Source organism: Alosa alosa, chromosome 4 (assembly GCF_017589495.1).
Source record: "Alosa alosa isolate M-15738 ecotype Scorff River chromosome 4, AALO_Geno_1.1, whole genome shotgun sequence".
In the NCBI taxonomy this organism is placed as follows: domain Eukaryota; kingdom Metazoa; phylum Chordata; class Actinopteri; order Clupeiformes; family Clupeidae; genus Alosa; species Alosa alosa.
This window is the reverse complement of record NC_063192.1, coordinates 12,538,538-12,551,709: the sequence shown is the minus strand read 5'-3', so window position 1 is coordinate 12,551,709 and position 13,172 is coordinate 12,538,538. Positions and strand designations below refer to the sequence as shown.

The 13,172-nt window shown below is 39.2% G+C and overlaps 1 protein-coding gene across 1 annotated transcript in view; it reads right to left on the bottom strand.

Moving 5' to 3' along the window:
* The window catches only part of LOC125293603 (metabotropic glutamate receptor 4-like), a 132,643-nt gene that overhangs the window by 23,813 nt on the left and 95,658 nt on the right, over window positions 1-13,172 (bottom strand). The window contains 3 exon segments of the mRNA XM_048241597.1: window positions 1,901-2,101; window positions 12,471-12,611; window positions 12,834-12,988. Coding sequence (XP_048097554.1) covers window positions 1,901-2,101; window positions 12,471-12,611; window positions 12,834-12,988 — 497 coding nt within the window.

Sequence of the window (13,172 nt, the reverse complement as noted above, 5' to 3'; positions counted from 1 at the left end):
GTAACAGAGACCAGCTGAGTCAGGGCTAGGGAGGAGTAGGCCTAATCACACTCGGTTACGGTTATCAGCGGACCCAGTGTGAAGGCAACCTAATAGGCCCTACCTCTCGTAGCCTATTGTTATAAACATTGGACAATAACTTCCACCATCATCAAACATATTCTGAATGCCTTTTTTAAAAATCAGATACCGCATGATGTAGTCCACCTTGCCGTTTACCCACCTCTTATTTTACCACTACACCCCTGGTTACATTGGATACTGGCTGGGTTCAAACAGAATATTTATGGCCCATTGCTGATCTACTCAAGAAATGCTTTCACAGCAACATTGTGGCACTGAAACGTCCTGATTAGATTCTGCCTGTAGACAGCCAGGTAAGTCCAAACAGCTGGACATGTCTACTATAGTTTCAAAGAAAGAAGTGGGAGTAAGTAATGGAGCATTGCATTTCAATCTGGCATGGAGTTTATGGGTGTCTCTGATGTGAATCAACAACATGTGGGTAAAGTACACATAGAGTATCTTTAACAGGGAATATGTGTCTCCTTTAGCTCCTTTATCCACTATAATACTTAATATACATCAAATAAAATATACATCAATTACTTAAAGGGATGGCTCAAAAAGACTGTTTTTAGTGGCAGGCTAACACATACCGTTTTCTTCAGCTAGCCTAGCACCTGCAAACTCTGCAAATAGAAGGACTGGATGAAACGTGTTGAAAACGGTCTCCACTGATAAATATCACACTTGCTAACTTGGAAATGAGGTCCTACTGTATGTCCAAAATCCTTAATCCCTTTAAGTTAAAATATGTGCCATGTTATAACATACAAAAAGTGGGTGTGGCAGTAAAAATTATCTTTGAAAAGTTGTGACTGACTTTTTAAAACTTAAATGACTCATTTCACAGCAGTAATGTATTATTTCTCTGTCTCTATTTATAGAAATGTATGTGTAAATTAAAAACATCCACAGGGAAATCTAAAATTTGAAATTACACCAGGAGCAAGTTTCTTCAGCACAAAACAATCTAAAATATATTCTAGCACAGTAAGCACACCCTCCATGCCACTGTATACAAAATATAGTTTAACTTCTTCTGCTGAAACAAAAGCCTGGGTGCCAGTTCAAAAGCTCCTTTGACAATGTGAACTCCCCCTATTCAATATGAGTTCTGCAGAATTAAGACCAGGGTGCTGGATGTATGTGTTTGTTTACAAGCCTTTATTCTAATACTCTTTAAGGGGATTTATGAATGCTGCCCTACGTAAAAAAAAACAAACAAACAAACTCTGAGATGTCCAATATACCAAAGCCTGTGTGGTTCCTCCATGATGGTGCAGTCTGAAAATAATTACCCTCATAAGAGCCAGGCACCCAGGCAACCGTGGGCTAACGAGTCAAGAGAGGGATGTGAGGTCTGTTTCCATTGATAAAGACGCTTTGGCAGTTTCCAAAAAGCAAACTCACTGTGTAAGTCTTCAATGCGATTGCATTCTGTGCATACATTTACACAGCTGTGTGTGTGTGTGTGTGTGTGTGTGTGTGTGTGTGTGTGTGTGTGTGTGTGTGTGTGTGTGTGTGTGTGTGTGTGTGTGTGTGTGTGTACATATGCATGTTTAGTCATGAATATGACTCGTGCATTCTTTATCACATAACTTACATAACTGCACATACACTTGTACAGAAAATTCCTAAAGCTTTCTTGCCAAGTTTTAAGTGGGGGTATATGATTGGATTGATGACCTACAGCTTCTTCCTCAAAATGCAGATACCACAAGTATACTATTGAACTAATGCTTAAATACATTTCATTTAGTTAGGACATCACAGTATTACAAAACACCACTGCACATAAAAAGGAAAGAAGACACTCTGGACCAAAGCTTCCTACCTGTGAAGTTGACTTTGCGGATGTATTTAAGAAGCATGGAGCCGTTAATGGATTCCATCGCTGGGCAGAGGCCAACCCTCCCTGGGCAAAGATCCTTGTGCATGTTGTGCAAGGCGTGGGCCATAGCATAGACAGCGTCTATAACAAACTGCACTTTGCCCTCTTGTTCGTAATTAGAGTCTTTCCCAATCCGTTCATGATCTGAAACAGACAGAGAGAGAGAGTGAGAGAGAGAGAGAGAGAGAAAGAGAGATGCACACAGTCAATTAGAATTTCAATTTACAGTGCCACTGTCGTTCACTTAACAACCCTCGATCCATTTTCCATGTAAGGTAGACCGAAGTTCCAAAGTAACAAGATCAATTTCTCAGGCATGTTTACTGCTAAATATCAATCTAAACAATTGCAAATGGATGACACCATCTGATATTTGAACAATTTGAACATGTCATTCGTAACTCATGGGGATGCAAAGTGATTGATAGGCAAATCAAACAAATTATATGATTTCAAAATGCCTGTGATTACTCCATTCTCAACCCATACATCCTTTCTGAACTGAATTAATTTCAATCCATCTGTCTCGTGCCAATTATTGGTCACTGCTAATTAGTGCTCTTCAGACATGGTAGAGATTATTATTGGAATTCATAAACGGCCTCTTCATTGTTCTTGCTGCAAAGCGGCTCGATCTGTCATTGGTAGCTGTGGAGGGTAATTCAGCAGGATTTCATATTGTCAGCCACCAAACCTTGATGGAGCGTATCAGCGCATGCATAAATACAGTAATTACATTTTAGCTGGTGGACAGACTGATGGGCACAAATTAATTGAAGGAAACAGCTTTCAGGTCTGAGATCTTGACCACGTCAAATTAAATATGTGTTAATCAAGGACAGCAGATGTGTTAAAGTGGTGTTTGAAGGAGAGGGAAATTAAAAGATACAGCATTGTTTGTTCTGTGATGTTATGGCAGGCATACTGTATACTGATGAAAAGTGGGCCGTGCTTGATGGCATGGCAATAGCCTTCATTAAGTTAGGCAGCGCACTGGTGTGGCAATAAGCTGTAAAGACATCAACTGACCGGCAGAGTGGATGTCAATGATGTGAAAGCTGTTACTGATAAGGAGTACACATACTGTAGACTTCATTTACAAACTTCAGACTACATACAAATAATGTTGGCTATCTCCAGTTGCATGGGACCCTTCTGTCACCTCTCAACCACCTTCATAAGAAGCGGACCAAAATGAATCTTCAGCACATCTGTATGATCTGACTTGTGATGTGGCTCCAAAAGCAGGAATGACTTTGGATCTTCTTACATCTCAGAGGCAAAGACTCTTGATATTGTGTTGAATACTAAGATTAGTATGCTAAGTAGGTTTCAATGGCCACTGGCAACAGACTGATGGGAAAGCGACACAGATTAGAGTCGATTCACAGCATGAATAATAAATGGCTTTCAATACTGCTGTGTCGGAACATTGTCTGAAAACCACAGTCCAATGTATTTGCATCCTACACAAGAGTTAAATCATATTGTAGCAGGGGGATTTAAAAAAAAAAATGTGCTGAGACATTAGACACTCTGCACACAAACAGATAATGGAAAGTATATTACATATTGCATAGAAATGACTATGTCGCCTTGTTATCCCATTATCATACACACACTCGAACAGACATTTATTAGATTATGTTAAATGAATTAGTAATGAGTCCCTTTGGATAAAAGCACCCACCAAATGAAACATAACAAACAGCTCATTAAACACTGTCTCACTCACAAACATCAAATACACTAAAGATGCTCAGACATTATGGCCGAGTTGAGTTTTAAAACTTGTGGAAATGGAAGACTTCTATGACCTGGGGATGAAGTGCGATTAGATCAGTGAAGTGAAATGGACTTAGCTGGCTAAGAGTGCTCTGAGTGCATGGCAAAACCTAAAACCCCTCGCTCCTGTCAGGCACACAGGTCCTCTGAATAACATAACATGAATAAGCCCTGAGATAGACCCTTGATGGACCCCACAAGTAATTGAGGTACAGGACCAACAAAGGTGGAATAAAGTGGTCAGTTGGTCACTGCATCCTGTATGCCAGTCCCACTGATAATATAATACTGTATGTTATGTTAGTCAGTATGTCTGTAATATTAGTCACTGGAAATATTTGCGAACACTATATTATATGTATACACTATATTGCAATATTAATGGTCCTTAATGCTGAAAGTGTGATACTTGGGGTGGATAGTGTGCAGGTGAACAGGTGAACAAATAAAGGTGAAATAATACTGTTGAAATAATAGTGTTGTCATCAATGCCTTTATGTTCATCTATGAAGCATTGTCTTGTTTACTCAACACAGTTAAATATGAAATGTATTGTCCTTGAAAGTCTATCAAAGTTTCTATCAACTTCAATCAATTTAAAATGACTTCAGTTCACAGTGATCGTTTGAGCCCTGAATAAGAAAAGCATTGTGATCCTATACTACAGGGTCATTAAGGGAAACACATATTGTACATTACATCTATGTATTCAAAATACACTCCATTACTCAGTAAAACATACTCGCATATACACTGTGAGAGTTAAAGAATGAAAGAAAGAAAGAAAGAAAGAAAGAAAGAAAGAAAGAAAGAAAAAGAAAGAAAGAAAGAAAGAAAGAAAGAAAGAAAGAAAGCAGAGTAATTCTATTGGACAGCTTTCTTGTGTTGCCGGGTGAGAAGGCAAATAGGTGAATAAGCCTCTGGACTGTCTGGTCTGTCCAACAAAACAACATCATAAGCCAGTGCAATTACAACAGTCTTGTGTGTGACAGTAATGATTAAAAAGCCTTTTGTTTACAAAAGCACTGAACTACTTCCAAAACTCTACAAAAGGGTTTGACATATACAACTTTGGCACGGCTGCCAGTTTCCCTGTACTGTCATGAAACTGAAGGGGACATTAGCATATTGCAGCAATATTTGATCAAAGTTTTGAATAGGGTTCAGTGACATAAAATGCAAATAACATCACAATCAGCATCAAAATATAATCTACAATAACAGGATAGACATCAAATGTAACTGTCTGGACATACTATGACTACATACTATAACATCTCATTTCTACATCTCTCTACAAAATAGTTGGCCTGTAAAGGAAATTTCACATGCAGTGTTTTGGTTCAGTGCTCTTAAATGATCAATACTGAAGCCTCTACAGACACCCCCTACTGCACATACGAAACATCAAAGGGCAGGGCTCAGTTATCTGAGAGAGATGGAGTATTCTTGAAGGAGATTTCCTCCTCTCTACCTGCAGCCCATCATTCACCATGCACACACACACATACACACACATACACAGACACACGGACACTGGAGATCTTCAGCAGAAGATTTAGGCATCTCTGAATGATACCCTTCAGCTCTGCCACTCTGGTGGGATTTGTAGAAGGCCATTGGTGTGCTGGCCAGACTTCAACCCACTGAAACATTCATATCCTGCCTTTCCTATTCTGTTCAAGACTGGCAAGTCCAAATGCCACACCAGCCGGTAAAGGGCTGGTTCCTGTTCAATTTATCATAAAAAGACTCAGACAGTAAGTTATGGGCTGGCCTCCTCTACCAGACAAGCACATAGCAGCTTTCAATATGACTTCACACCTCACACAGCCTTTACTCTAATGCATGTGACCACACTAAAAAGTTGAGTATGGAATACTGTTCGTTGAGTAACATGCAGCTCTGGAAAAAAATAAGTGACATTTGAATGAGCTGACCGTCATATTCAAAATGAAAAGACCACTGCATGAAATGCATTGAATATGACCATCAACTCATTCAAATGTCACTCAGCAATCGTATATGACATCAGAAAAATGTGCAGTGGTCTCTTAATTTTTTCCAGAGCTGTATATAAGCCCCTCAAAATAATCATAGACTAAAAGGTATAATGAGAGGTCTTTGGAGGTTATAGAGTGATAATGACTATGTTGTACTGTAGGTAATGTCACACACACACACACACACACACACACACACACACATACACACACACACACACACACACACACACAAAAAAGTGTTCTTTGATGAACTATAACTCAACTTCTGTGGAGAGTAATAATGCTCATAAAGAAAACCACATGGGTAGTTTGAAGAGCCATTATGTGCATCCTGTTGCGCTGTCGAGAAGCAGATATAAATGTTGGCAAAATACAGAATCTTTCTGATTCCAAAGAGCTGCAAGTATGGCAAGCAATCTAGGGAAAGTTGCAGTCAAAAAGATGACTCACAACTAATGTGGTATTTAATCTGGTGGTTTCCAAGGGTGAACAGACTGACTCATTTTGGCTTTTAGGAGGACTAGTCCCCTGCAGTGCAACCTGAGGTGGGAATTATTTTGAACATTCTGTAAAGTAATACTGTCTGCAATTATTGCACTATTGAAAATGCCAGACATATTAATAGAGATGGAAATATAACAAAATACACACTGACATCTTGTATTGGTCAGAAAAATTAAAATGAAAAATGTTGGAGCAACACACATGTACAGTACACATACATACCATTTAACACATGTACACATACATACCATTTACTCACGCAGACACACACAAATACGCTCACTCATTCACATAAACCACCTTAAAAGGAAGTTTCCTCCAGAATTGCTTCAGCTAGCATGTCACAGATCTTAAAAAGCCATTTGAGTTTATCATAGGTTAGATGCCAATGTTAGGCTAGGAGGCATCTTACATGGTTTATTATATTGTACTGTATTTCTATACATGTACTGTAGGCTACATATATACTGGTGCCTATATACAGTATCTGCCTACAAACACAGTTCATGAAATGTCCTTACAGACTTGAACTGAATATGCAATGTGGTTAATGAGCTAATTTCCATTTTTTGGGGTTTTTCTTTTTTGCATTTTTATGAGATTCCTACCTTAGGGCATGTGGAGGAAGGGGCTTAGATGATGAAAGCACATGTAAACACAACAGGTATCATGTCACATTTGCACATCAGTAACTTGCCATCAGACGTCATCATTCAGGTCTACCTTTGGTGTTCTACGGGGTGTAATCATAATTTAAATGTGTCTCTAGAGTATTAGAACCTTCCTCTAACATTTGATCAAAATATACAACGTATTGGCCCTCAATCACAAATTAAATTATAAATGTCTAATACTTTACATACTGTACATGTTTATGTAGAGATATATGTGTACTATGTTGTGTCTAATAACTATTCAGTAGTTACGACTGCTTTCAAGCACAATTATTGTGATTTCTTGTTATACAGAACTAGAATACATCCAACCTCTGAGTTGAAAGTTGAAAACCATTATCCCTCCTGTAATTTTCAAAACAATTGAACTTCATTAAACCTGTGTGTCAGAGTGTCAGAGACCTCAGTCAATTTGGCAGTGGAAACATGACAGGGCCGTAGTCACCATAGATATTGAGGGGGACGTGCCCCCCAATATTCAAATATGACCAAAATGTCCCCCCCAATATACGGACATAGCAAAATAAAGAAAGAAAAAAACGCTATAGGCCTACAGAAAACCAACACGCACCACCATCTGAAATGTAATCAAACGAAAATAACACACACATTAGTGACCTAGTGATGGTTCCAGAGTAGCCTAGACCCCTGAGTGGTTTGTCCTGGTGGTTTTCTGTTTTTCGTTAGTGGCGTGCGCAATCAAAAGCTTCCATTTACTGCACCCTACTGCGGTGAGGTAGGGCTGTCAACAATATCGCAAAAGCTACCGGTACAATTTTCACAAAACTTGTTGGAAAGGTGTAGCACAGGCTAAGGAAATCCCGTACATTGTTGGAGCCGATCAGACTCAAAGGGAACTTTGAAACATTTTCCATATTGTAGCCTATTCTCGCAATGATAGCGAAAGTGAAACGTTTTATTTTAAATGATGAATTCGTGCAAGCCTGTTTCATTCATTTCTTTCACATTCATTTCTTTCACTTATTTTTTCAACATAAATAGGCTAATGCATTCATTTGCTAGTAGTAATGCCAGAAATTGCCGTTAATAGGCCTCTTAGAAATGGTTGTTGCATCTTGCATATGTTAAAATTGTGTGATTAGCCGCCAGCATAATAAAATCTAAATTAAAAGACAAAATCTTATTAGACTATAGGTCCAAACCTATGAGTCTAAGCCTTAGTTAAAAAAATCTTCAGGTGTAAGTAATAAGTCAAAGAACCACATTCTGTGTAATATAGAGTAATATCTTTTAAAGTATACATTTTGAAGACAAATGGAGTTATACCACAGGTCCAGGGATGAATTACTGAATGGGCTTACTGGGCCCTGAAGCCCAAGCCTCTGTGTGAAGTTGGTTCTTCTCCATCCTTCTCTTTTCACAAAACTGCCCAAAAGTCATCATTTAAAAAATCTTCCATGGGAGAATGCCTCAGGACCCCTCTACCCCTCCATCTGTGCCCAGGGGTTCATAATCCATCCATGCCATGCCTATGTCCGTCAAAAGTTTGGAATACCCTATTGACTGACTTAACTAATGACTTGTTTGTGATTTTTAATAATATTTTTTGCATGGTAGGAAATGTATTGAAATTCTGTTTGGGGGTCCCTCAGACCCCACCACAGATTTGGTCCCCCCCCAATGTTGACATCATGACTACAGCCTTGAAACATGACAATATTATTATTTTGACTTTTAAATCTTCGCTCAGATTTGATTTATAATCAGTACATCTAATAAAACTGTATTTAACCACAATTTATGTGTGCAGATTGATTTTTAAAACAGACATTTTTCTAACACATCATACCACATAATTTAAAATATTAAAAGAAGAAGAAGAAGAGTCTACTATCCAAAAATATTCAGGCCATAATGGACTATCTACTACACCCGCTAAAAAGATCTTTAAAGTTTCTAGAGCAAAAAGCCTAAAAAAAATGTATGTTTGTGACAGACACACACACACACACACACGCATACACACACGACCACCACCACCACCACCACCACTCTGATGTTATGTACCCCCCCTCCCCCAGACTAATATAAATATATCATTGCACTCTAATTTGCACAGTATACCAATATATGTGGCAGTGCTCATGTTGCATGGAAGCCATGGTACATTCATCCATTCTCTCAAGAGGGCTTAGTATCAAAGTCCCAATCTAACATGAAAGGGCATCACAGTCAAGTGTGTTGGTGGGGCAACACAGCCTCTCTGATTTGGCTTTGATCTCTGAGATTGCCTCCTCCTCGGCAAATTAAGATATGCCCTCATTTAACCGCAAAAAGAGAGAACAAAAACAAAAATATCCCAGTTGTCATAATCCTAACACTTCCTGCACCTTCAGGTGTGTCAATGTGAACAGTTATCTCTTTGAACAATTACACACACCTACATCCATTGCTCATACCCACATACAGACGGTGTTTTCATTGGTGTGCTTGTGGTGCTCGTTGTTGTTGTTGTTGTTGCTCTAAAGAACTGTGAAGATGTCGTCAATGCCTCGACCAGAGACACTGTGCCCACCACCCACCTCCCAGCACATTGTCTCTGCCGATGACTCATCCTCCAAGGGGCCCAGTCAGTGTGTGTGAGTCAGTCATATTTCCTTCAAGCCTCATTGAAACACCTCGTGAACTGGCATCAGAGCTTGCATTATCAGCTTCGCCACCCGCCCACCCCCCCCTCTGCCACCGGATAGGCTCTGCCCTCTACATAAAAGTCTAAGATTTGATGCTTAAGAGCAGCTGTGAGGAAGCGCGTTTATCCTTGGGCCACTGTCATGTGGCTCTGACTCCAACGCCAAAGCTTTACACTATAGCACTGATTAATCCATGTGCATCCACACTGCTGAAATCCTTGTTGAATTTAAAATGGACAAATAAGCACAGCAGGCCTCAATAGCGTTGCGTTCCATTTTTGGAAAATGCATAAACTGCTATGGTTGTGTGCACTTTGATGCACATCATTGGAGATTCACATGGCATGGATCAAGTCTTTCCCGATTTGATTTCCTGATATGAACACTTGATTTGCTGCTGATGTAGCACCATTATTTCAATATACATTATATGGTGTGTGTGTGTGTGTGTGTGTGTGTGTGTGTGTGTGTGTGTGTGTGTGTGTGTGGTGTGTGTGCAAACCTCCTTAGACAACAGAGGTAAAGTACTTGGACAGAGGTAATCTCAGGCTCAAGTCACACAGCAAAAAGCTTCCACGCACAAAATATATAGTTTCATTTGCTGTCCAATTTGTTGATCTGGTCATGTACCCATGTATATTCATTGACAGCACACACATACAAACTTGTTTAGCCATCCTCATGGATTAGGCCATGATGTTGCCCTTAGTTCTGTGTTCCCAGCAAGAACACTACATGAAATGCAAGTGAACAACGCAAACAGCAGGGTTTTTTCCCTCAGTGTGATGACTATTGACACTAAGGTGTGGTGCAATAAAGCAGCCACTCAATAGCTTACCGCCTTCAGCTTGGTAGTAAATAAATTAAATAATGTGTCTTTCAGGAAATGGTATTAGACACCATGCATGACCATTATTAATTGTCAAGACCAGCCTCAGGGTTGTGCATGTGTATTGCTTTATCTATTCATTCAACAAATTAATAACAGTGTGACTACTAGACTGTTGGAATCATCGACAGGAATAAGAATGGAAATATTCTGGAAATTCAGTTGTCTATAAAGTTTTAATCATTTTTGCTGATCAAACGGAAGTGTGTCAATGTATTGTAATGAGTCCAGCATGTATGTTTCACAGTCACAAGGGCATGGGTTGAATAATTCAGCTCCTGTCTCTAAGAATTCAAGGCTTTAAATGAGCTTAGTGGCTTTGGACTTGTCTGCCGAAACATTGATTGGATCCTTTAAATTTCTGTTATAGAGAGAGATAAATAACTGAGCGGTGACCGGAGGATTAAGATAGTGTCATCTTCTGTGTGTCTGAAGTTTGGGCTCACTAGTTGGCAGTAAACACAATGGCAAGGAGTTAAGGCATCTCTGCTATTATGCTAATGCATTTAGTCTGGTTGCATACACAAGATAAAGTTTCCTTTTATGTTTGTGACTTAGTGTTGTGTAAGTCTTTTCTGTCATAAGAGTAAGATTTAAAACCTCTATTGCTCTTAATAAAACACTTCTCTCCTTCTTAATTAGACTTTTTTGCTCTTTGCTCAGACAAATAGAGTATGTTGGCTCTGCTCAAGGATGTCTTGTTTTCTATTATGATGTTTTTTACGATGAACTTTCTGCATGAAAAGCATAATAGCCTGCCATAACAAAAATCCATTTGTGTTAGCAAGTTAAGTTTTTAACTAATTGGTTTCAGCACATAATTGAAGACTGCTTTATTGATTTATAATCCACTCTTGGAAACATCAAGGCTGGAATACACTATCAATGCAAAAGACTGGTGAAATAATTAATTAGCTCTTAATCAATCAATTAACTAAATATATAAATTAATGATAAGTTTGTTAATTTAATTCCCCTGTATGCAATCAGTGAAGCAATTATAACACATACAAGTATTATTATTATTATTATTATTATTATTATTATTATTATCTCATCTGTCAATGAGGCTTATCAATACAAATGTACAGCATTCAAATGTGGATGATATGTGGACAAGATGGAATGTCATGTGCTGTGTCATATGCTGGTCATAGGTTTACTGCCTGTGGCTATTAGTCTTGAAGCTTGCACACACTCACACACAATGTCCTTGGTTTGAAAACCCAAGGTCATGAATCTCCTACACACACAAACTCAACTCAACTTTATCACACAGAATCTCCCCATCTCTGCCTGATACTCATACTTGAATATGAAGCGTTTAAATAATATCACAAACACTGAATGTTCACAACTACATGTAGATCCTGGTCTGGAACTAAGTAGATGTGATTTATCAGGTTGTCTTGAACTCTATGGATCTGTCATGCTGTTAGACATAACACCCACTGCGTCTGCAATCATCTAAAATTAGGTAAATGTGATCAGACAGGTTGTCCAGAACTCCTTGCGATTAGTAGAAGACAACCTGCGTAAGAGGGCACATTGATTGAGGTGTCTCAGGACATGGGTTCCCTGATTAGATTCACTGCTGATTAAGTCCTCGAGAGCTGCACCGGTTTACAGTGTCTGATTGTGATTGTGCTGCTGTAGATTGAACCAGGATGAGTGCAAAAATGAGCATAAGGCTTGCACATTGCACACTTGGGGAATCTTTGCCACACATCAAACAATGAGGGCATGCACATATATACACACATGTACGCACACACACACACACAAATACATTTGGAATTTAGTGGTGTGGTGGTAGACAGCTATAGGGTAAAGTGGAGTAATTGGGCTATAGCCTTATTACAACCTATGCAATTAGCCGCTAAATACTCTAAAGAATGTCTCAAAAGAAAGAACAAATTCCTTGATAGCATTGATCGAATTCCCATAATAGTGATGACACACAAGAGTGACTGAGAGTTAAGAGTATTCAGGAAGTGGACCTACTTGTGCATTTCTTGATGCCTGATCCTTTCTTCAGGGCATGCCGGCTGAGTTTGCACTGGAAATTATCCTCCCAGAACTCGGCGAACCAGATATTTCTTCTGTTGTTGTCCAGCGTCCGGCTGATAAAGTAGCGATCAAATCCTAGGAGAGATCAATACAAGTAATATTGTTGCTGCACTGCGCTTGGTTACAGCAGCTTTATGACACTATTGATTTGTAAATGCTCACGTGTTCTCTTGAGACAGAAGTTGCAGTTTTAAAGACTTTTTTGTACACATTCAGAAAACTGACTTGTACCTGTTTAGTACCATATATCACATATTCACATATTGTGAGAGTAGGAGATCGATGTGTGATGACTACCTTTGATGGGCTGACGCTTGGGCAGAATGGTGATGGCTCCCTCCGCCATCTCTTCCTGATGTAACACCGGGGATATCTTTGACCCCCAGCTGTCAGACCCTATCCAAATAAAGTGACCGGGTCCACTAGCATTCTTGGCCGCTTGCAGGAGTCGTCTGCGGAGAGTAAAAGAAAAAAGGAAAAAAAAAGAAAAGAAAAATGAAAAGGGAAAACTCATTTAATGCCTCTATTGTCCAGGTGGTTCACTGTCACCTTTTTTGTTCAAGGACAGGGAGAGGTTCCAAACACCTTTCTGAGGAAAATTTTTGCAGGTCACAAGGTCGGACATTCTCCATTGTG